Source organism: Choloepus didactylus, chromosome 3, assembly GCF_015220235.1.
Source record: "Choloepus didactylus isolate mChoDid1 chromosome 3, mChoDid1.pri, whole genome shotgun sequence".
Lineage (NCBI taxonomy): Eukaryota > Metazoa > Chordata > Mammalia > Pilosa > Megalonychidae > Choloepus > Choloepus didactylus.
In genome coordinates this window covers 5,381,120-5,405,608 of record NC_051309.1, presented here as the reverse complement: position 1 = coordinate 5,405,608, position 24,489 = coordinate 5,381,120, and the positions used below count along the sequence as shown (strand labels likewise).

The following is a 24,489-nucleotide window of genomic DNA, read 5'->3' as shown; positions in this document are numbered from 1 at the left end:
GCTCCCACCTCGCTCGACAGTGGCGGATCGTCACACCTGTCGACCTGCGTGGAGAATTGATTACCTGCCACCTGCCGAGCTGCTGTGAAAGGGCTCATTTTTGTATCATCATTGGCAAAGTTAAGCCACGTTAATCTGTCAAAGCAAGTTTCTGCCAAGAATAGATTCTTGTCTGCAATTACGCAGCTCAGTGAGGAGATAAACTTTACTGGATTTATGTCCCGGCCTTTAAATAATAAAAGTCGGAGCTGAGTGGTGGAGCACAGGGCAGGAGGAGAACCCAGCTGGGCACAAAGGCGGCAGAGAGCACAGTGCACAGGAAGCCCGAGGGGGCACGGGAGATGGAGATAAAGCGGCGGCTTGCAGGGGTCCAGGGGGCCTCACCATGTCCCCACGGCTGATGGCAGGGGCCGAGCAGAGAGGAACGTGACCCCTCACGCGGAGTGTCCCCCCATATTAGTCACAAGTGAAGCTTCCTCTCAGCAAACGTGGCAACCTCATCGAGGGCTCGTTTCTCAGCCTCAAAGGAGCCCCTGTTTAACTGCAGAAAACTTGGGAAACAAAAACGCATGAGAAGGGCAATAAGGGCCAGCGGCGATCTCACCACCCAGAAATCACAAGCGCGCTCTGTTTTTCTTCACAAACTTTTATCTTATAGGCACTTTTTAAAAGTCATCATTGGATCCTGATGCTTCCGCGATTTTTCTGTTTTCTGTTTTTCACTTAACTCTGGGTCACAAACATGCCATCGCCTCAAATTGCAGAACGACTCTCAGTCTGGGGAGAGCTGTGATAAAACAGAAATGCCAGGAAGTTCCTTAATCAGGGAGTGGTGTGATCAGGTTGGTTTTAGGATGATAAACCTTAATCAGAGATGCTTTTAAATCCATTTAGCATTTCAAATATAGGGAAAAAAAACAATATTTGTTGATACAATCCTCAGTAATCTTCTGAGACATGGGGCCAAATCGAGAAGTGGGAGGTCCAGGTGGGCTGATAATTGGGGTGTCCAGGTGGGCTGGTAACGTGGCTCCGTGCTCAAGCAGACCTGTAGTGTGGGCCTCTCCCTGTCTGATGCACCCCGTTTCAGACCGTGGCGTACGAGATCAAGGATCTATGCACTAGTGTGAGGGGCAGATGACACAGCCAGGACTGGGCTGCTCTGGATCTGGGGACCCAGCAGGTCTCCCTGGGAAGGTGACAGGACAGTGGAGGGCATCTCAGGTATAGGGAGCAGCGTGGGCACAGGCGGGGGCAGGGCAGGACGACGGTCTGGATTTTGTCTGGTCGTGGCGGAATCCACTGGGGACTTCCCCTGCGAGTGCACTGATGTGTTTGTTAAGAAGCATGCTCTGGCTCCGGGTGGAGAAGGAGAGGTGGGCGCAGGAGAGAAGCAGGGAGCTCGGCTGCAGTGCTGCCCCAGTGTTCCAGGGCCAGCAGACGGTCCAGGGACTAGACAGGTGTCGGAGCATGGGGAGAAGGGGCAGGTGGACGGGACCTGCTGAGGAAGGGATGCAGGTGGCTATCAGGGACAATGTGCAGACATGAACACCTGAGTGGGGGGGCCCACCACTGCAATGGGGAGCCGGGGAGGGGCAGGCTGGGGAGCCAGGGGTGAGCAGGTTGATGCCGAGATGTGATTGGACAGCCAAGAGAGACAGCACGGATAGCACTATGGCAGCCTAACGTGCAGGAGGGGCTGGCGAGGAAAACTTGGGAATCATAAGCAATTGATGGAACCTAATGTCGTGGGCCTGGGTGAGCTCCCCTGAATTGGGGATCGGTGATGGTTCAGATGCTCCCGAGTTCAGGCAGGGGATGAATGGGGGGCAGCCTCAGGCTACTACCCTGCCCAGCCCCCAGGGGGGCCGCCACGCGGGAGCAGCAGGCTCCCAGCACTGGGATTTCTTAAGAGCCGTCAGAACCCCAATTTTAAAATATTAGCAGCTAATCCATATTTAAGGGAAAATGTTTATTTTGACCGCACAAAATTTAGAAAACTTTGAGCAGCCAGGAATATCCTAGGCAAACTATAAACGGTTAAAAAGAAATGGTGGCAAAATGTCAACTCCCCTAAATTAATCTATGAATTTACTGCTAAACAAGTAAGACACTAATAGGTTTGGCTGGGACGTTGCTGTTATTTTATTTTCTTGTTTGGTTTCACGTTGTTTTCAAAACCAAACAAAATTTATCGAGGTAAATATATCTGCCTGGGTATGTCAAAGTTCAGTTACAGTTTAAGTAATCGCAGACCTTTTATTTCAATCAAAATATGATCTTTTAACAATCTAGCTCAAGAGGGCCTAACGAAGTGGGAAAAATGTATTCATAAGAATTATGTTAAATTATGTATATTTGAAGAACACTGTCTTAGGAAATATAATTTTGTCAAACTTCAACAAGAGCAAATGTAGCATCAATTAAATTTCAGCACTTAACACTAAAACAGAATCAATCAAAATTGCTTTTAAAGAGAGGAAACAGGCAGTTCCCTACAGCCGCCTAAAAACAGAGTTCAGCCTGCATCCTTGTGCCCTCGCTGCCAACTCTCCTCCCACCCTGGGGATCTGATGGCCCCTAGAGAACTTGTGGTTCCCGGGGACCCCTAACCCTCCCCTGGGGAGCTGATGGTCCCCAGGGCCCCCAGCCTTCTCCTGGGGATCTGATTGTCCCTAAGGTCCCCTGACCCTCTCCTGGGGATATGAAGCTCCCTGCAGACCCCTCCTGCCCTAGAGCCCTGAGGGCCCCGGGCCTCTGCCGAGCTGGGTGTGGTGTTTCAGGGGCAGGGCGCTCCCTGGGCAAGGCTGGGCCCTAAGCTCTGCGTCCACCAGTCTTCAGCAGTTTTGTTTCTCAGAGCACCGAGCTCTCTCGGTTGCCAGAGCTGCCAGCTGCTTCCTCGCACTCCATGCTCACTGGAGAGAAGGTGGCTTCTGCTGAAGGAGGTGACTCTTGGCACTTCTTTCCCCAGATCTTCCCCAGTGGAGCTGCACCTCGGGGGTGTTTGGCTGAGGTTTGCATGTGCTTTGGGAAGTTTCCTCTCTGCTTCCAGTGGTAAATGTCCCCCTCGATCAACTTTCTGCAAAGTGCCATTACGTGCTCTGGGTATCAGTCAGGCAGTATTTGAAGTTTCAGCTGAAGCTTTAGAATCTCACTTTGAAGCTGCGGATTTTTCAGGCCAGGAAGATGCTCGCTCGGCGTGGAGACTTTTCACGTGAACTGTAAGCACCTTGCTCATTTGATTTTCTTCACACGGCTTTTTATATATTCCTTGTTTTTCTCCTTCAAGCATTTTTAAGGAAACATTTATGTTAAAAGCACCAATGATTTCTTAAAATTGCCTTCTGCCTGATAATCGTGGTCCCCATCTCCGATGCACGCTGGAAAACGTGTCTTCAGCATCAGAGATTTTACCCTGATCCCTTCTCCGTGTACGATCGTTTCCATTTGCACGTTCAGATTTCTGAGCACATTCTCTGTCCCTTCCGTTCCTCCCCCCCTTCCCTTCTACCTCACCATTTCTGGGAAAGCAGTTTCAGCCTTTCCTGAGATGCACGTTCCATCGAAACCGGCTACCCCTCTCCTCGGACGGCGTCCTGTGCCCCTCGGAGACGCTTGGGATGGGAGGGTCTCAAGGCATCTTTAAGAATCGTGTCCCTAGCTCCAGGGACGAAGGCTCAGGGAGCTTTCCTGTTCTTTCCCGAGAAGATCTACTGTATCCTCGAGTGAAGGAGGGGCCTGTTGGCAGCTTCTGTGCGGGCTCCCAGCAGGTTCCGCAGCGTCAGAGGCCCGGCGTCCCCACGGGTGGCCCAGGGCCGCGCTGACCATGTCTTCAGGCCAGTCATCTCCTGGACTTGATGACATTCGTCCACTCAGGCGGAAGATCTCTGGACTGGCTCCTTTCCCTTCTTGAATATGTGCTGCTCTTTACAAACAGCCACAGCAGCACGTACCAGAATGTCCCAGGGAAATCCAAAGACACTGGGAGCACGTCTCCGGCTTTCACACAGCACTGGCAGAGCCCACGCGGCAGCGCCCACTCGGCAGCTGCAGGCCCAGCCAGAAAGGCATTTCGAGGTCGTTACAGGCTGTGCCACTCCACTCCGCTGCCAGGATCCGTCACGGACCACACAGAACCCCACAGCCTGCTCGGCCTCTCATGCAAACAAGCGCTCGCTGGGCCAACAGGGAGCCCACCGTGGGGTGGGGCCGGGGCAGGGAGGAGGTCAGGTTCCGGGATGCAGAGCACCCTAGCTTTGCTCTGCTCACTGCACAAACGAAAAGGGGTATAATTTGTCCCGAGCATTGCAAATTGGGAAAAGCAGATTGCAGCCAGAGGAAACCAGCCCATGAGCTCTGGCCATGCTAGACCCACCTGGGCCTCCGACAAACCTGGGGGATCAAAGCAGTGCCAGGCAGCACCCCTTCCCCGCCGGCCAGCATGCCGGGGCATCACAGAGGGGCTCGCGCCGCAGAGGGCTCCTTGCCGTGGCCCTGGAGCGGGGGTGGGGGGGCCTGCTCCTCCTGTTTGAAAGTTTCTTTCTGCAGAAGGGAAGCCCGGGCCTGCCCCCCGGGTCACAGAGCTCTCTCCCCCCAAGACTCCCCCTCATTTGCATTTGGTGGGGGTGGGGGAGAGGACTGAAGATTCTCACCCACGGGAATAACTCGCTGCCCTGCTTTCCACGTGGGAGAGAGCAGGAGCAATCGGTGGGAACAGTGGGGTCATAACTCTTCATTACAGGGTTGTCATGGGGGCCGTCCGTCCCCCCTCGATCCCAGACTTCCTAGGTGGAGAGACGTCTCCTCCCTGGGGCGCTGTCCACCCCGGGGCCCAACTCTTTCAGTGCATGGCTCCCACGGCGGCCCCAGGGACAGTCTCCAGGCCCCCAGGTTGTCGCAGAAGGGTGGTCGCCTCTGCGGAGGGAGTGGGTCCTTCTTTCAGCTGAATTTACCACCCTCCCCTCCCCTCCCCTCCCCTCCCCTCCCCTTTCCTTCCTTCCTTCCTTCCTTCCTTCCTTTCTTCCTTCCTTCCTTCCTTCCAACAGAGTTGTTGAGATGTAACTCCCAGACCATACAATTCACCTGTCTAAAGTGAAAAATTCCAGGGTTTTTAGTAAAGTCCCAGATCTGTGCAACCACACTACAATTTTAGAACATTTTCACCACCTCAAGCAGCCCCCTGGACCCTTTAGCTCCCTGCCACCCACCCCCCTCCACCCCAGCCCCTAGCAACCACTGAAGTACTTTCTGTCTATAGATTTCCCTGTTCTGGGCATTTCATATGAATGGACTCAAATTAAAAAATGGCGCAACTAAGACTTTGTAAAACCCTGGGGGCTGACCAAATAAAACCCATCTGCCAACTGGACCGTGTCCTGGGCTGCCAATTGGTGGCATCTGCTCTGGATCAAAACACACTTGACTAAGCAATTTACTTTTTAACTTAGGACGATCTGTGTGAAACATCCTCAGTTCGTGGGCCAGAAGGACGCATTATTAAAAGCTGAAATGAAAAGAGGATTTCCATAGACGGTATAATGATGGACTGGCAGGGGGACCCCGGAATGACCCCTCCTTCCTCCCTGAGCCCCGTGAAGTGGGGGTGACAGGCACCCATCTCCGTGTGTCACATGAGGAGACAGAGGCCTGAAGCTGCCCAGAGCCGAGGAGAGGGGCCTCATGGGTCCACCTCAGAGCTGGCTCAGAGGCAGTGTCAGTTGTTCAACTCAGGGCCACAGCCAGGGCTTCCGCGCCCTCCAGCCAGGCACCCACTCAGGGCCACGGTCCAGGGGCACGGGGGTACCCCGCCACTCACGGTTACACTGGGCTTCAGCACACCTGCTTTACCCTCTACCGCCAAAAGAGGGGAGGGTGTTTATAGGGTGCCCTCCTCCCCCACTAGTCCTCTGGTGCCTGGACTCCTGGGGTCACATCGGGGGCCCCCACAAAAGATCCCGAGTGGATGCGTAGACGCCTGTGAGCTGGGGTTGCGCCTGCTCCAGGGATCGCACCCTGGGATGCCCCATGACATGCAGGAGCCGAGCTGGGAAGCCCACCCGCCCAGGATGCCACTGCAAGACCCTGACTCGGAGAAGCCCGACTGGCTCCACCCGCTGACCCTCCACATGCCTCAGCCGTCCCCCATCCCACCTCCTGCCACCTCCCAGGCCAGCGGGCCAAAGCGCCCTCGGAAGCCCTCCTCCCCACCCTTCAGCTCGCCCGAGAGCCCCCTCCCCACTCCCCGCCCACTCCTCCAGGGCTCAGCCGCCCGTCTTCCCAGGCATAAAGCCCCGGGGATGGAGTCAGCCTCCGTCCTGGCTTTCCTAAGGACACTTCACTTGCCCAGGTGTTGACAGTTGCTTCCTTCTCTCCCCCTGACAGCCGGACTGCCACCTGCACCTGCACCTGCGCTGGGCAGACAACCCCTACGTATCGGGCACTGTGCACACCAAGGACACCGCCCCAGGCCTCATCATGGGGGCAGGTAGGTGGCTGCCATCACAGTTAGCTGGTGGGTGCCATTGCTGCCTGAGGGATGCTCTGTTCTCAGGGACGAAAATGGATGGCTGTGGGCCTGGGGCCAGAGTGTGTCCACCAGGAGACGGAGCCACAGCATCTCCAGGAATCTCAGTCCTCCGGCAAATCCCGGGGAGGGTGAATGCATGGCCCACAATGGGCACACCATACATGTTGGCTGAATGGAAAGATGGAAGAATGGAAGGATGGATGGATGATGAATTGAAAGAAGGGTGAACGGGTGAATGGATGGGAGGAGGGGTGAAAGGACAGTTGGTAGTTGAGAGAATGGTTAGTTGAATGGTCAATGGGAGGATGAATAATAAATTGGAGAATGAATGAATAAAAGATGGGATGGATGTATAGATGGGTAGATAAATGCATGGGTGTATTGGGGGATGGTGACGAGTGAGCAGATGGGTGGAAGCATGGATGGATGGGTGGAAAGGGTGGAAGGAAGGGTGGAAGGGTGGATGGATGGATGGATGGATGATGGACAGGTGGATGGGTGGATGGATGGATGAGTGGAAGGGAATCAATGGATGGATGGATGGGAGGATGAGATGAAGGATGGGGGAATGGATGAATGGGTGGGAGGATGGGTGAAAGGATAGTTGGATAATTGAGAAAATGGATAGTTGAATGGCCAGATGGAAGGATAGATAACACAGTAGTGCTCTATGAATGAACAGAAGGATGGATGGATAGGAGGATGACATTTATTATTCCCTTAAGAAGGTTCTAGTTCAGTGGAGGAGAGAGACACATATTTAGCTAACCATGATAAAAATTAAAATTTTAAGTAGCATATGTGTCTGTTTCCCTCACTAAACTAGACCCTCCTTTCAGGAATCAAAAAGCACGTATGACCGACTACCCTCAAAATAATGTTCATTTCAGTTAGAAGAATCATTCGAAATAAAAAGCATGTGTCCTGAAGGTATACTGCCAGGAAGTGGCTGGAAACTTATTTGTTTTATTTGCATTAAGGGGCACTTTTTAATGCTCAGTGCTAGGGCAGCCTCTGCCCACTCTCAGTCCAGGGTGGATGCCAAGAACGACATTCACCAAATGACGAGTGCTGCTTCCCAGCTGCCTGACCTTGGGCGAGTCACTGGTGCTCTCTGAGCCTCAGTATCTTCATCTGCAAAAGGAAAGAACAAACTCGCCTTGTAAGGGTGATGTGGGGGTAGAGGGAAAGCATCAGTCTAAAGGTCGGCAGGTGGGGACGACTTGTCCGTTCATTGGGAAAGTTGCTGGACATCCTCCTCCGTGAGGGACACTGGGTAAGGGTCCTGGAACCGAGGGACAGCTGAGCCCTGCCCTTAGCCTTGGGAATTTACAGAGGCACAAAGGGACAAAGACTGCAGAGGAGACAGGCCCTGTCACTGGGTCCTTCCTACCAGAGGCCCCAGAGGGATATACAACAGGGCATTCACTTCTGCCTTGGGGTTGGGGTGACAAGGTGCTGGGGGAGACAGGGGCGCAAATTATCCTGCGTCAAGCAGACGCACAGAGGGCACCGAGCGTGCCGAGCTGTGAAGGTGAGAGTACCGGGCTCGGTGCCGCAGGGGTCGAAGGTGGAGCCACGACTCCAGCGAGGAGGGATCTGGACACAAAGACAGGAAGTCCGGCTTCTAACCCCGGGTGCAGAATCAGCCACATGGAGCCCAGGAATGGACCCGGCCGTGGCCAAGGACGCCAGCTGGAGTGTTCCTTCCACCTGGACGTGTCACGGGGACGGGAATCGTTGGGTCCTCTCCAGAGGCTTCCTAGTTAAATGTGTCGGAAGGAGCCTGGATTCTCATCTTTGTCCTCCTCCTTTCAGTAGGACTTTGGTCTTCATTTGGTTTTAGCTCCCTGAGCAAATAAACTCCGCTGCTCCAAAGTCTTCAGTGGCCAGACCCCAGCCTGGCCTGGGGCCCTCTTGGCTCCCACCACAGCACTTTGACCCACTCCCACAGGTGCCCCAAATAAGTCTGTTCATCAGAAGCTCCTAAGGCGCTTGTAAAATTAGGGATCCCTGGGGCCCACCCTGGCCAGTGAAATCCCAGGCCCTGGGAACGAGGCCCAGGAATCTGCATTGTTAGCAGGCTCTCCGAGGATGCAGACACAGGCCTAGAAACACTGCTGCCTGCAGGAATCACAGGGGCTGTACTGAGGGCTTGGTTCCCATTCTGACTCTGCCTTGCCCTGTGATCTGGGGGCAGGCTCTGCACCTCTGACCCTCTGTATCTTCATCTGTAAATCAGCATGATCGCGTCTTAAGCACGGGAAGATATCCTGCATGTGGAAATCTTCCCGGCACCCAGTAGGTGCTCAGTAAATTGCAGCTCCTATGTAGCCACTGAGCCCTCTCCCGAGCCCACCACCCTCGCCCACCCTGAGCCTCTGGCACGAGCCTCAGTGACTGGTCTGCGTGTCAAATGCACATCCAGACCTGAGCCCCTGGGACCGAGCAGGGTGCCAGGCAGTGACAGCTGCAGCCCAGAGAGGACAGAGCTCCCACTTCCGGTCCAGCTGGCATCTGCTGGCACTGGAACCACCTGCGTTTTCAGTCTTCTCCCCTGACCCCATGTTCTTAGCCACCCTGCGACCTGGAGGCAGCTTGAGGACAATAAGGGAGCACACATTCATTGAGCTCTTGCTGTACACCAGGACCTGAGAGCCCCTGTGGGAGGGACAGACAAGGAGCCCGCGGGGCAGGCTGGAGTGGTCAGTGGTGGGTGGTGGGGCCGGGGTCTGGGTGGGAGGTGCCGGAACGGCTGAAAGGGGTGTCCCAGGGGAACTCTCTCTCTTTACTCATGGCCCTCACCCCGGCCTCCGTTTCCCCATCCATAAAGTGAGGCTGTTGGCTCCTGTGTTCTCACATGTGTCCGTGAATGTCCTGACTTCTCCCCAGTGTGTTAGGTGATGGGCACCCTGACAGTTCTGGGGGACGGAGCAAAGAAAACCACGTCTCTTAAAGACAGATGTCTGCACAACTGAGATCACAAACACCAGTGTGCGTGCTACAGCGTGCCGACGCTGTGGCATTCCACGGCCCCGCTTCTGCAGTGGATGTGCCCGTCCCCAAGTCTGCAGGCACTTGAAAGAATGGACAGATAAAGGGCACCCATTCCTGCTTCCACCCACCCCAATTCATTGGATTCATTCATTCATTTCACTCATTTCATTCGTTCAGGAGACATTTCTCAGCACCTCGTACCTACCAGGCACGCGGCTTCACAAGTAGAGGGGTGGGGAGGGCACCACAGATCCAGAAGCGGCCCCTCTGTGCCTGGGTGTGACGGCCGCACCCTCTCCTGAAAGGTGTTCCCCTCCATCATGCACCTTCCCATCTCTGTGCCATTGCCCAGGCTGCTTCCTCCACCTGGAGCCCCCTTTTCCCTTCACCGACTTGTTTCTGTCTTCCAAGGCTCATCGCAGAGGTGACTTCCTGCAGGACTCTGTCCTTGCCTACCCTCCTTCACAGGTCCGGTGGCTGTCTCTTCTCTGCACTCATAATCCCCTTGGCTTCTAGCTCCGTGGCTCTGGGTTCATTTGCACAGCCAGGTGCATGGCACCCTCTCCCTGCCCTGCTAGGTTGACAGCTCTCAGGGCGCAGGGACCATGCTTTATTCAGCTTGAACTCCCCAGAGCTTAGACAGGGCGGGGATGGGAGTAGGCACTCAGCGAATGCTAATGAATAAATGCAGGAATGGATGTGTGGGTGGAATTAATGAAGAATAGATGGATGGGTGGATGGGTGGGTGGATGATTGGTTGAGTGGATAATAGACTAATGATGGATGGATGGATAGAAGGATTGATAAACTAATGAATGGATGGATGGATGGATGGCTAATCCACTAATGAAGGCTGGATGGATGGATGAGTGGGTGATTGGTTGAGTGGATAATAGACCAACGAAGGATGGGTGAAAAGATGGATGGTTGGATGGATGGATGGATGGATGGATGGATGGATGGATTGTAGGACCTTAAAAAAATAAAAGAAGCCAACCACACAAATATTTTGCCATTCTGCATGAGGACTTATGTCAACTCATCTATTTGAGGACAATCCATCTCCTTTGGAATTTTCCAATAACTTCTAAACTTGACTGTGGATGAAATACTTCTAAGAGTGCCATATGAATAAGGCTTCAGTGGGAAGTGGCATGCAGACCACCCAAGGCAGGGACTCCTGGGGCTCCAGATGGCGGGCCACCGCAGCTTCAATGCCATCACCATAGGCCGTCCTGGAGGCTTGGAGCCCTGGTCCCTGCCAAGACCAAAGGGACATGGCAGGGGAGGGGGGGCTGCTCAAATTCAGCTCACAGACAATCCCTTTGGTGGTGACCCTTCCTGGGAGGCCACTTGGGGACACCAGGTCAGTTCCCAAGGCTGCTGTGGTCTTCTTGGTGGCTGACTGCTCATACGTGGCCACTGCCTTATCTACAGGAGCTCTCTCTGGGCTCAGTTTCCTCGTCTGTGGAATGAGGTTGGTTGGTCCTGGGGGGAGACTTCTTTCCGTTATGAAGTCACCCATGGGATTAAGTCCACATGTCTCAGTGAGACCTCCAAGCCCTCGTGACTGACCACTGACCAGTGTGGGAGCCGCTCAGGCACACCCAGGCCAAGTGGGAGATCCCGGGCTGCACAGTTGTTTCTTGCCCACCCCTATCCTTCCAAATATCTCCTGAGCCCCTTCTGTGTGCTTGCCCAGACCCTGCCTCTCACCTGGACGGCCCCATACCTACCAGATCTGCCATTTCCCTGCCGCCTCCCAGCCTCCAGGGAGCAGACCCAGCTGTGTCCTGCCCCAGATGGCAGCCCCTGGCCCCCGTCCCACCTGGCCTGCCCCTGACTGCCACCCCACACTGCTGCTTCTTCAGCCACGTGGGTCACCTGCAGGACCTGTGACATGCCCGCATTTCTCCTGCACGTGGCCTCAGCCTGGGGCCTCCTCATGGTCTGGCAAATCCTCCTCTACCCTCTACCCCCTGCCTACCCGGCGGCCTTGGGGTCCCCCTCCCTGAACCTCTGACCCAGCACTCATCATCCTGTCCTGTCAGCATCTCTCTACATGCTTTCCCCATGCACCCGGCAGCTGCTGCCAGTGGGGGACATGCACTGAGGGTTCCCAGTGCAGGCCGCAGCAGGGTGGCTCTGGCTGCAAGTACAGATGAGGATGATGGGAAAGGCCAGCAGGCCCCGAGCAGCTGGGGTGGGTGTCCGGCCAAGAGGGGCAGCTGCTGGAGCGGGCAGGGGCACCAGGTGGCAGGAGGGGCAGACTTGATGTCTGTTGAGAAGTCCGAGCACGAGGATCGACTGGCGAATTGGCTGTGGGCATGAGCACAAGAGCGGTCAAGGAGCTCATGGCTTTCAGAAGAAGGCCCGGAGGGTGAGCCACTGTCCGCCGAGGCGGAGAAGGGGTACGTGCAGCAGATGGGAAATTTGGTGCAGGGCTCACGGTGGTCAAGATGCATGGGCACTGACATCTGAGTTTGCACTTTGGGCAAGGAGCCGAGGCTGAGAGGGACGTCTGAGTGTGGCCGAGAGAGCTGGTATTTAAAGTGAAGCAGCTGGGTGGATGGAATCACCCGGGGATGAGCAGAGGGCTGGGTTCTGAGCCCTGGGCCTCTGAGTTAGGGGTCAGGTGGGAGGAGGGCGAGCAAGGGAGACTGAGAAGGCACAGGAACGGGCATCAGCTGGGGGCCCTGGCACCTGGGAGCTCCGTTACAGACCTGGGTGTGGGGTCAGACAGAGGGTCCCACAACCACCCTCACTGCTGACACCCCCTGCAAGTTCGTGGGTCTCTAAGAAGCACTCACAGAACTCAGCAAAGCTGTTCTATGTGGTTGTGATTTATTACAGCAAAAGGTTACAGATCAAAATCAGCCAAGGGAAGAGGCACATTTTAGTTTCCAGGCTGATCAGAGCAACATCATGAAATGAGTTCAGCTTAAACTGAACTCATTTTTGGAAATTTATTCACTTATGGTTGAAGCCAGGAAAATGTCCAAATCAAGGCATCATCAAGACGATGCTTTCTTCCTAAAGGCCAGCTGCCAGCGATCCTCAGCTCCTCTGCTGCACGGCCAGGCACATGGTGGCATCTGCAAGTCTCTCCCTCCTCTTCCAGGTTTCATCGATCTCAGCTTCTTGCTTCCCTGGCTTTCTCTCTCTCTGTATTCATCCCATTTATAAAGGACTCCAGCGAGAGGGTGAAGTCCCATCCTGAATGAGGTGGCTCACACCTTACCTGAAGCAGCCGCATCACAAGGTCCTACTTGCAATGAAGTCACACCCACAGGAATGGATTAGTTTAAGAACATGTTTTTCTGGGGTACCCAGAGCTTCAGACCACCATGAGGCATATGGGGCAGGGTCCGGGAGAACCCTGGTGGGTGCTTCCGGCTGACCTCACCAAGTGGAGCGTGCAGACAGAGAAAGCTTAATTCTTGCAGCCACCACATATGGCACCAGGGAGCTCACCCCAGGCTCCGCGTCCCAGGTTTTGGTCAGGGCCTGGTGGCATAGGCATGGCTGACCTCCACGTGGCTGCCCTTTGTCTCCAGGCCCCCCAAGGTCAAGCTGCTGCCTCATGGCCCCAGGCCCCCCCTAAACTGCATTGCTAGCATAGACCACCTACTGTAGCCCAAGACCCCCGTCACACAAAGACACTCTTAGCAGGGGATTCCAAAAGTGAAGAAGTGACCTCCCAGGGGCCAGGGTCAAAGGCCAGACCTCTCTTTGGGCAAGAGGCTGGGACCCAGGGCCCGAGTGTGACCTTTGACATCCAGGAGCAGTCGTTGCAGTCTGTCCATTGTAAGAGGAAGGCAGAGAGAGCAGCTAATTGATAGATTTGGTGCTGGGAGATGGAGACCCAGGGAAGACCTTGTCTGGGATTTTCTGGAGCCAGAACTCGATTCAGGGGAAAGCTGGGCAACCCTCAGAGCAACCCTGCCCCCTTTTCTTTCGGACCAGGTAACCTGGGCTCGCAGCTGGTGGAGTACAAAGAAGAAATGTACATCACGTCGGACTGCGGGCGCACCTGGCGGCAGGTAAGGTGGCAGAGGAGGTACCTGGCACCCCCGCCTCAGCCCACAGGGACTTCCAGGACATGTACTGTTTGGATACTCACCTCCCTGCCCAGAGGTTTCACCTGAGAAATTCTGAGACACATTTCTGTATCGTCAGCCAGCCCAAATGGCTGTACCTTGTAGCCACTGTCACATCTGCCTAATATTAAAAGCACGTCCAGGCAGGGATGGCTCAAGCCACCCAGCAAGTCCTCTGATGGCCAGTGCTAGAGAATTCTGGGAGGCCTGAGACACTTCTGCACATCATCAGACGTGTCACCCATGAATATCCAAGAAAGGGATCTAATGGCAGGAATTGGGAGGAAGCCATGTGGGTTGAGGGTGTCTGAGGGTTGGCCTGAGCTCTCTCATGAGCCCAGAGGCCAGTCAAGGGGGGTCTGTGACTCTCCGGGTTCCCGGCCAGGGTGGCTGTTAGGTGGATAGTGAAGACATCCGTAGAGAAAGAGATTATGAGGGTAGTGGCATGTTTGGGGGACATGGTGAGCTTGGGTTGGGGCATCTGGGGACCTCCAGAGGTGATGGTTTGACACAGCTGTGTGGCCTGGGAGGATTCAGAAGGATGCATTGAAGCAGGTAATGGCCCAGCCACCCGCACGTCCCTGAGCTCACGCAGCACCTCCGTGGTGCCCAGATTCATAGACCGGGCCCCGTGGAAACAGGGAGGCTGAGGGAGGGCTGGACGCTCTGCCCAAGGCCCCTGGGAAGGGCCCTGCCTCACTCCTCACTTGCTATATTTTTCCAGAAAAAAAAAAAAAAACAACAAGAACAAAAATGACCTCATGCAGCCCGCCTGCTGCACACAGTGACGTCTGCTTTAGATGCTTTAGGAAACGAGCCAGCCCTGTGTGCACCCCTTCCAGACAAGGCAGGACGCCCTGTTTGTAGGTCAGCGTGTGCATCAAAGGCCAGTTTTTTACACGCTTGAGTCCCCCAATTGCAGCCACTTGCCTGGGTACCGTTGGACAAATATGATAATCCCCCAAGTACGAAAGCTCACCTGCAGCCTCAGTTTAAGGCCTTGACGTTTTTTTAATAATATGCAAGAAACAAGGAATTTTGAAAAGGTCAAAAGAGATTTCTATTTCACTGAAACTAGTGAAACATGTCTAAACTTTTTAAAGGTCACCGTCTGTCCGTTTGTTAGAGAAGCCCCCACCCCTCTCCTTTATCCGATGAAACGGACGAGGGTGAAGTAGAAGAGGTTTTCTAATTGCGTGGAGGCCCATCGCAAGGTATTCATATCAGCTGCTTTTGCCAAGCAGTTTGCTTAGATTTCAAACTTGGGAGTGTCAGGATTCAATGGGAAAATGTCTGCCAGAGTGCTGAGCCCTGAGCCTGGTGACAGCCGTGCCCAGGAAAGGCTCGGCCCTTCCCAAATGACAGCGGGGCCCAGGGGAAGAGAAAGGCCAGCTCAGCGTGGTGCTGGGTTTTGGAGGATTTCACCAGGAGCAGGACGAGGGGAAGGGGCTCCAGGCAGAAGACAGTGTGGGACGAGGACACAGAAGGTGAAGTGTCCTGCTGCCCTCTGGCTTCTCCACGCTGGCCAGTTGTCGGGGATCTATCATGAGATATGGCCGAGGCATGTGTCTCAGAAAACGAATTGAGAATGACAGAGTGTATTTTGTTTGGTTGATATAAACTTTCAAAAACCTGAGTTCCTTGGGATGATCAAAAAAAAGCCAAAAGATGTTCAAGGAGCCCCAGGCTCAGGGTTGAGGGGAGGAAGAGAAGGAGAAATGGATGAGAGCCCAGACCCCCAACTCGGCCCTGCACCCTGGGGTTGGTCAAGGCACAGAAAGCACATTAAAGAATGTTCAGGGACCCCTAACGCCCCACTGTTGGGGTTCGGGAAGACCCCGAAGCCTCCCTTCCTGCACATCCCAAGCTATGCGGAGTGGACATTGCTCCGTGGCCATTCCAGAGCCCCGAGGATGGCTCGGAGGCACCGGGTGGCCTGTGGGCCTGCACACCCCGCGGTCCAGGGGACAGATGTGGCAAACGCCTCCTCCCTGTCCTGGGGGAGAGGGCACCAGGCATGTCTGAGCCACTGGCCACCTGCCCAGCTGGTGCTGCTGGCCGTGGCGGGCACCAGGCGGCACAGCCGGGAGGTGAACTGCACTCCAGAATGATCGGCTCTGTGACGCCCACCCGGCTTTCCTTTCACTGCAAACCCCCTGCCGTTTGGCAGCCCTGATCTTCTGTGGGAGACCCTGCAAGCTTGTGGCTTAGGCCCCAGGGGAGCTGGGAAAGGTGCACGCCCTGCTGTGCGCTGGGCAGAGGCCCCGAGCATTCGAAGCTTGGAGATGGGAGCGGTTGTGTGGGGCACAGATCTGTTCCCATGTGTGTCTCGTTCCACATCGCAGAGCTGACTGTGAATTCCCCCTCCTAGCAGCCCAGGGTTCCCAGGAGCAGCATCCGTGGGGGGTGCCTAACTACTGGAACATCTCCCAAGAAAGGGTGCTCACTGTTTCCTGAGGCACCTGGAGGAGAAGCCCATTAGCTTCAGGATTCATTTCCCTCCTGGGTCCCAGCATTAAGGGAGGGAAGGAGAAGGGAAGGGAAAAGGGAAAGAGGGAGGAGGGCGGGAGAAAGGCAGGTGGGAGGGAGGGGGGAGGGAAGATGACTCTGGGACACATTTACTGGCTTTCCACCCTTATTTCGTGAAGGGTGTCTCTTTTTATTCAAGCCAAAAGTGTCCTAGAGAATCCCATAAGCAGTGGGTAATGCCCGCAGGACTCTGATGAGGTAGAGATATCTGGGGAAGAGCTTTGCAGGCAGGGGGGCAGGATGTGCAAAGGGCCTGTGGCAAGAACACGCTGGGCACCTTGCGGAGGGGAGACCAGGGTGGCTGGCTGTGGGGGAAGGTGGGCAGGGAGAGCTCCCGTGGGGCCCTGCAGGCCACGGAAGGGGTGCCTTTACCACGGACAGCCCTGGAAGGTTCTGCTGGGGCTGGGATCTGCCCGACATCCATGCTGTGGGCTTGGCCCAGAGGCACCCACCCTGCCCTGCTGAGACCTTCTATTCCTAAGATGCGGGGCCTGGGCTTCGTGTCCTCCCTGGGGGCCTCCTGCTGGCTCCAGAAAATCCAAACGCCAAACAATGAAAGGCTCAAAACGGAAGAGTCAGGAGAAGCTGGCTGGTTTTGCTTTCTTTACAATTTCCCCAATACCGTTTCCCAGCTCGCTCTCGGTCCTGGAACAATCCCCCAGAGCCCGGGATCCTCCCCGCTTGTTCTAGAAGGGAAAGTGCAGCTGCTGCTCCGTTTGGATCAATGTCTGTGTGGAAGGAGCCAGCCGGGCCCCACTGACTTCTGTCTTGCTAGGCTCTAATCCGCATCCAAGTCTCCAGCTGGCTCTGCTGCAGCTGCTGTCCCCGGCCCAGGAGAGGCCCCTGAGCCACGAGCCAAGCTGGGGCGGGGGGGGGGTGTCCCCGGTCTTCCCCACCCACTGGAGGACTCGGCCAGGCTGGGCCCTTCCGAGATGGGACAAGCCTGCTGACCCTGGTGGGGGGCTGGTGGGGCCACGGCTTGGGAGCCTGCTCCGGTTTGCTAATGCTGCAGTTCTGCAAAACACCAGAAATGGATTGGCTTTTATAAAGGGGGTTTATTTGGTTACAAAGTTAGTTTTAAGGCCATAAAGTGTCCAAGGTAAGTCATCAACAGCGTACCTTCACTGAAGGATGGCCGATGGCATCCAAAAACCTATTATCTGGGAAGGCACGTGGCTGTTTGCTCCCAGGTTGTGTTTCATAATGGCATTCTCCAAAATGTTGCTCTTGAGCATTTTGTCCTCTCTTAGCTAGCGTAAGTCTGCTTTCAATGGCCATCTCCAAAATATCTCTAAGATGCAGCACTGAGTTCCTTCTGTTTATCAGCTTTTTTATATGGCTCCAGTGATTTAATTATGACACACCCTGAATGGGGGGCTGGGTAACACCTCCATGGAAATTATCCAATCAAAGGTCTTGCCCACAGTTGATTGAGTCACATCTCCACGGAAACACTCATTCAAAATGTTCGAACCTAATCAACAACAATACTTCTGTCACCACAAGATTTCATGGGGTGGGGGAGGGTGGGGTCCTGGACAACAAAGGACTCCCCAACTGCTGGCGCAGAGGGGTCAGTGACAGGCGTGGGGTCCTTTCCTGGGAGGACGGGTGCAGTTTCAGGGCAGCATGCAGAGGATGTCAGTGCCCCTCCTGGGCAGTGTCCAGAGACCCTTTCTCATCATCTACCCACTCATGTTCACTAAAGATCTGTGTGGAGGCCCCCGCATGCCAGCCACAAGCACAGACTCAGGAGCGGGCCTGGCCCTGCCACCTGCCAGCTGGAGGCCTTGGCAGAGCCCTTGTCAAGAGTGGAGCCAGCTGGGGTTGCCGGGCTGCCCAGTGTGGACACAGTTGATGAGGATAATGAGCCAAAGTGAAAGAAACAGTCAAGCCTTTAATCGCCTACTGTGGTGGATAAGCTCAAGAGACAGCGCCAGCTCCCTCAGTGTTCCCTTTCTCCCCAAGGAACTGGGCTGGGGGACAGGGGCCCAGATGTGTGGGCACAGTCTCCTGCTGAGGGAGCCCCCAGCCACAGGCTCCTGCCCTTTTAGGGACCCCCGGGCTGGGGAAGGGCTGGGGACCGAGTCTGTAGGGTAAAGCGTCTCTGACCTCCATCCATCCATGGAGGCACTTGGGCAAGTGTGAGCACAGCACACACAAGGCAAGACAGCCATAGGTAGTTCCTCCTCTTTGAGTCCTGTCCAGGCTATTTGGCCTTTTGTCCCCTGCAGAGTTGGTGGTGATTCATTCATTCGTTCATTTGTTCCACACCGTGCATCCTTTCTGATCTCCTGCAGGCTACGGGCCTTGAGCTGAGCTATACTGAACCACAAAGAGAACCCAGACACAGGCCCCACTTGTGAGAGGCTCCTCCCGACACAATGACAAAGTAGTGTAGTAAGTGCTGGGACTCCCCACCCAGCCTGTGCATCGAGGAGAGCTTCCTGTAGGAGGTGGCGCTTGAGTTGTGTCTTAATGTCAAATAGGGCTTTCTTTTCACTGACAGTATTTATCATAAATGCTTTTTTAAATTCATTGCTTGTTTTTCATCTTCACCTTGTGGGCATTTTTGTGTTTGGGTTTTCCTTCTAGAGAGGGCCACCTACAGCAGTTCTTAGCAGTTTTCTCTCTCAAGTCAATGGCTTAGAAATTGTCATCCATCGCGTGCTCATCCCACGTGTTGAGTCTGGGTGGTGTGGGAGAGCCCAGGATGGGTCTGGGGGAGACCGGGAGACCCTCAGGCCCATGTGCTGACAATCCCACCCCAGGAGCAACCCTGACCCCAAGCCCCCTCTTCTGCAGGTGTTTGAGGAGGAGCACCACATCCTGTACCTGGACCACGGCGGCGTGATCGTGGCCGTCAAGGACACCTCCATCCCCCTGAAGATCCTCAAGTAACTGCTGGGCAGGGTCCCGGGGCAGGGCGGGCCACTCCTCTCCCCTGGGAACCTCCCAGAAGAGTCCCCATATCAGCCGCCCTTTGGGGCCGCAGCACAGTGCACTGAACCCTGCAAACCTGGGGTGGCAGCAAGCTGCACAAACCCACCCTGAGGGGCTGCTCCCATCTAGGTGGGGTGGGAGGAGGGCTGGGGGTGGGGGCCGGGACAGTAGACGGGAAAGGACAGCACAGTCTTATGAAAGTGAGACAAAGGGAGGCAGTGGGCTATGGGGTCCAGAGGAGGCCCCAGTCCAGCCCGGGGCATCAGGGAGGGCTTCCCAGAGGAGGTGACTTTTAAGCATTAGCAGGAATTAGTTAAGTGGAGGAGGTGAGGCCAGGTGATCCGGACGAACAAAGCAAGCAGCATATGTCTAGGTGAGAGTGGGTTTTGTATCATCTTCAGACATCCCAAGGGCCAACATGGGGAGCCGAAAGCAAGCATGAACACTGGCTCTGAAGGCAGAGCTGAGAGGCTGCCAGGAAGCCCCTATCAGATTAGCCTGGAAAAGAGCTTTCTGTACTGCGAGCTGAGTGCACTGGGAGGGCTGCTGTGGGTGCAGGGGGCTCCCTGTTACTGCCCTGGTACTGGGGTGGGGCAGGACAAGATCCTTTCAGGGCCCAGGTAACCCTGTGATTCTGGGGTGCAAAGCACCTTCGTGGTACCCAAAGGAAAAACCCAGGACTCCCTGGCCCCAGCGTTGCTGGGGAATGCAGATGCCAGAGAGGGGCAGGTCAGGGGTCTGGCTGTGGGGTGTTTGCCCCTGGCCCCACAGTTGCTGACACCCCCTCCCCATCCCTGCAGGTTCAGCGTGGACGAGGGCCTGACCTGGAGCACCCACAACTTCACCAGCACCTCGGTGTTCGTGGACGGGCTGCTGAGCGAGCCAGGGGACGAGACGCTCGTCATGACGTGAGCGTAGGGGCCTGGCTGGTCACTGGGGGTGGGCAGGAGGGTGGCTCAGAGCACACGCCCCGGGCAGGCCATGGCCACTCTGGGGTGGGATTCAGGCCCCGGCCAGCCAGTCTCCCTTGCCCCCTCCCCGCCCTGACCACTATCTTTCCACCTGCCGTCTGATCCATCCCCGGCCTGGGGGGATGCCCTTATGTCCACTGTCTCCTCCCGTCCTCCAGCCACCTGGGAGGAAGCCACTCCGTCCCTATTCAGGAATACCTGTCACCTGCCCAGGATCACCTGGCTGGGGAGGGGCAGAAGCAAGCCCCAGTCCTCCCTCTGCTGCCCCCTGGGCTGGCTGTGGACCCCACCCACTCCGCCAATCAATGGTGGTGACGATGACAATGATGATGATGACGATGATGGGCCATTGGCACCTGTATATGGCTCCACCCTCATTTCCCACACAAGGCCCTGAGACTCCGACAGGCTGGCCTGTCTGCTGCAGCCCCCACCTCACTCTCCTGTCATCAGCCAGTGTGTGCCCAGCCACGTCCTGGCCAGATGTCACACGAGGCACACTGAGGGGACCAGGGACAGCGGACAGCGGACAGCACCCTGTTACTGCAGAGCCCCTTGTGGCCCAGGAACCAAGACTGGGGTGATGGGAAGGTTGCTCCATCCCCCTGTGGCAGCTCATGGGGGAAAGGCATTGGCGATGAAGTAACGGTCAGTCGGTCATGGAGCCCACTGCCATGCGTCTGCCTCTGTGGACTGGCCATGGGCAGAGTCGGATTCACTGGCTGCGGCGGCCACAGGGTCTGCCTTCCCAGCAGCAACCAGCTGTGATGCCCCTGCACCCCTCCTGCCCTCATCCAGGATGCCCACAATGCCCCGTCATGACCGTTCAGCGTGGGGCCAGGGGCCTTGGCCGGTGGGGTCGGACCTCTGGCCTTAGGGAACCGCGTTCTCTGCCCACAGCCTCTGGAGTTATTTCCTTTGCATCATGCTGTTGGATGGGGCCGGGGCTGGGTCCCCCATGGGTCCCCTGTGGGTGCCCCATCCAGGGAAGGCCTGGCTCAGGGGCTGCTTGGCGAGGCCGCCTCCCACAGATCCCATCTGGGACAGGTGAGCAGATGCTCCTGCCCACGTCCGTGTCTCCCACACCACGGCAGAGGCCCGAGGCCAGACCCTCCTCAGTCACCGGGCATGGACAGCCTTGGCCGGGCACCTGGAGTGGGCTGGGCACTGTCCACTCTGTGGACCCAACGGGGAGCCGGCAGACAAGGTCCTGCACCAAGCTGGTACCCCAGGGGCAGAGAGATCAAACCGAACATGTAGCCAGGTCCTCACTTGCTGACATAACGGGCGAGCAGCTGGGCCGGGAGGAGAGGAAGGGGGTCTCTGAGAAACTGCCCTTTGCCCTGTGACCAGACTGATGAGCAGTAGCCTGTGGATGGAGCTGTGGGTCCAGAGGCACCGGCGTCTCCCACGCGTGGACACGGACAGGCCTCTCCGCCTGCTCCCAGCTGTGTGGCCGGGGCCGCCTGAGCCTCTACCACAGACGTGGGTTTCTGGGCTGTCCCTCGCTGGCAGGGCGTCAGCGGTCAGTCCTGGTGACCAGCTACCTCACACCTGGCATCCACCCTTGGTGCTGACGGGTGCTCTGCACCCATTACCTCGTCCAGCTCTCCAATCTTAGCCTCTGAGTGCCCCAGAGAGGCTACATGGATAACGCCCAGGGATGCCTGCCCCCAGCCAGGGTCGTCCTTCTCCCTGCCCTCCCTCCTTGGAGGCACCGGCCTGGGGCCTGCGGACGGGGTGCTTTGTCCTTCACTCTTCACACAAATCTCCCCCGAGGCTGTGGGGTGGAGGGAGCCCCAGGCTGGGGGGTCAGGCCCGGCTTTGGCACAGACACCGGGGTCCCCCTGGTCCAGCCTCCCTCTGCCTGGGGCAGGGATCGAGGCCCAGGACTCCCCAGAGCAGGGGTCCCCTTCATTTGTGAGGGGCTGTGCTGATGCAACTCCTGGCCGATCCCCCTGTGGGGACTCAGCCCCTGAACCCATCTTGCTCCCCGGGGCGGGGGCTGGGAGCTCGGCCTTGGAAAGCCCACACTGCTGGCTGCAGCCGCCTCAGCAACCCCAACCCGTTCCTCCTCCTCAACCCACTGGCCAAAGCCCTGCGCCTTCCTCTTTGCACCCGAGGACACCGGCTGCACCCAGGGACGGCCATCATTCGCTTCCTGAACAACAGGTGCTGAATCCTGGGAACGTTTTCCCTGGAGACGACCCCCGGGGCCCCAGCACCTTCCCCGGACTTGGGACTGACCGCTCCTCCCCCTGGGTGCCCGGCCTGCTGCTGTCACACGGCCCGGAGCCCACCCGGTGGGCCTGGGGGTGGGAGCCCGGAGCTCAGGGCGCTGGCTGTCCCACTCCCTCGCCCGCTCGTTCTTTCGGCCGACGGGCACCGGGACCCCCTCCTGCTGGCTCAGGGCTGAGCTCTGGAGACCCCGCTCGCCCGTGTCCCCACACTCCCTGCCCCCTTCCTGCTCCATCGCCCCGTGGGGGTGGCTCCCGGAAGCCGGCTGAGCACCAGCCACATGTTGCGGGGCCGTATTTACTCATCGTTGCATCCTCTTCTCTTAAGACGTCTCCACGGGAGGATTTGTTTCCCCAGGTTAAGAGGTGCTGAAATCTCTCAGAACGTTCTGCCCCGAGGGAGAGGCGGGGAAGGGGACCCTGTTCACATCTGCTCACAGCAGTTCCCAGAGCTGGGGAGAGAGCACCCCATGTTCCCGTCCTGTGAAGTCTGGGGGGCAACCGCACCTTTCATTCCCAAGACCCCCAATGTTTCTGGTCTTCCTGTCCTGGCCCCGGGGTGCAGGACGACACGACTTCACAGATTCGTGCCCCCCTCATGCTACACTGGGTGGCAGCTCCGGGCAGGAGGGGGCGGCGGCCTGTCCCCCACTTTTCCAGAGGCCGGGAGCTCGTCCAGGCGTTTCTCGGGAGGGGTGGCGAGGTGCGGTGCAGCCTCACCGGCCTCCGGGCCTGCTCTCTGTCTTTGGGGTCCGGTGGGCTGAACTGGCCTGGACCCCTTGCACGGTGGAGCTATTTTGGGGGCCAGAACCACGGAGCTGGGGAGGGGCTGGGAAATGCCAGGGGCGAGGCAGGCCCTGACTGGCTCAACTCATCCTCAGGCCTCCGCTTCCCCAGCCCAGGCACGGAGCCCTCTCCACCCCAGGGCCTCGGAGCTTGGGGAGGCCGAGCCTGCGACCCCCGGGCCACCGCGTCGGGCAGTGTGTGGGCCCCAGCCCGGCTCTCGTCTTCACTGACACACAAGCATGGACCCCCGAAGAGAACGGCGGAGTTCACAGCCAAGTGCTCTCCCCCTTTACACTTTTCCAGAGCATCAGAGCGGCCTCCTATTTCACCGGGCTGCGTGGTCCAACACCCTGCAAATTCCCGTGACATGGAACTAAACTGCAAGACGGACACACCAGCACGTGGGAAGAAAGTTTAGCTCGTGTCTCCATCCCTGCCGGGTGGCAGTGTCCTCGCCCAGGCCGAGCACCGCGCTCTGTCCCCCTCTCCTCCCATCCCTCTCTTGCGCCGTCCGTCTTCTACTCCTTCTCACTCCTCTTGCCCACGTGCTTGGGACGTTTTCTCAGACAGCATCTTTGTCCTCGTCTGCTCGACGGTCCCGTCTAAGCCGACTGTGGCTGCCTTTGGGGAGTTTTTCTCAGCATAGCTCACCTTTGCCTGTTGTCCCTGTCCCACCAGCCACAGCCTCAGAGCTGGGAGGGCACAGCGAGGCCCTGGGGCTTGGATGGGGACTGGGGAGGGCGCCCCAGGGCAGGGACGTGCCTGTTTAAAGGGCCGCCATGTCTGGCCCGTTCCCCGCAGCATGTCCCACAGTTACCTTCTTACTCATGAAGCAATGAATAGGCTTCTGGACACCTCCTTCCTGAAACTCAGACTCAACAAGCTGTCCGATATTTCTCATGGAATCTGCAGACGTTTTAGGTCTCATAAGAGGCAGGACTTCAGAGACATCCAAAGGATTCATTAGATCAGCATAAACAGCCTGTCTTCTCCCAAGCTCAGAAAGCAGCTAAGACTGAGCTTTTTTGGGGGTGGGGAGCTCCGCGGCTGGCCTAGGGAGGCCACGGGGTTGTCACACTCGGGCAAATGCCGGGCTACACTCCCTGTGCCAAGCATCAAGTTGCAGAGTCGCCAGCCCGAGCTCCCAGCCCGGCTCCACCATAGGCGGGCAGGGACAGTGCCAAGACGGTGGGCTCATTGCCCCAGCCTCTGCCTCAGTTTCCTTGTCTGTGATATGGCAACTAACAGCACCTGCCTCCGGGGTCTGGCGAGGCATAAAGGAGATGCAGCGGACATGCACTGGTACACAGTCGGTGCTCCGGACAAGCCAGCCGCTGCCACCGCCACTATTCTCCTGGTCACGTGGTCTGCAGGGCTGTGAGAGACCCAGTCCATGGCGT

At 56.9% G+C, this 24,489-nt stretch overlaps 1 protein-coding gene across 2 annotated transcripts in view; it reads left to right on the top strand.

The window, feature by feature from the left end:
* The window catches only part of SORCS2 (sortilin related VPS10 domain containing receptor 2), a 550,251-nt gene that overhangs the window by 493,963 nt on the left and 31,799 nt on the right, over positions 1 to 24,489 (top strand). For both annotated transcript variants that reach the window (XM_037829330.1, XM_037829331.1), the window contains exons 11-14: positions 6,382 to 6,484; positions 13,490 to 13,566; positions 18,958 to 19,049; positions 19,896 to 20,003. In XM_037829330.1, coding sequence (XP_037685258.1) covers positions 6,382 to 6,484; positions 13,490 to 13,566; positions 18,958 to 19,049; positions 19,896 to 20,003 — 380 coding nt within the window. The remainder of the gene's footprint in view (positions 1 to 6,381; positions 6,485 to 13,489; positions 13,567 to 18,957; positions 19,050 to 19,895; positions 20,004 to 24,489) is intronic.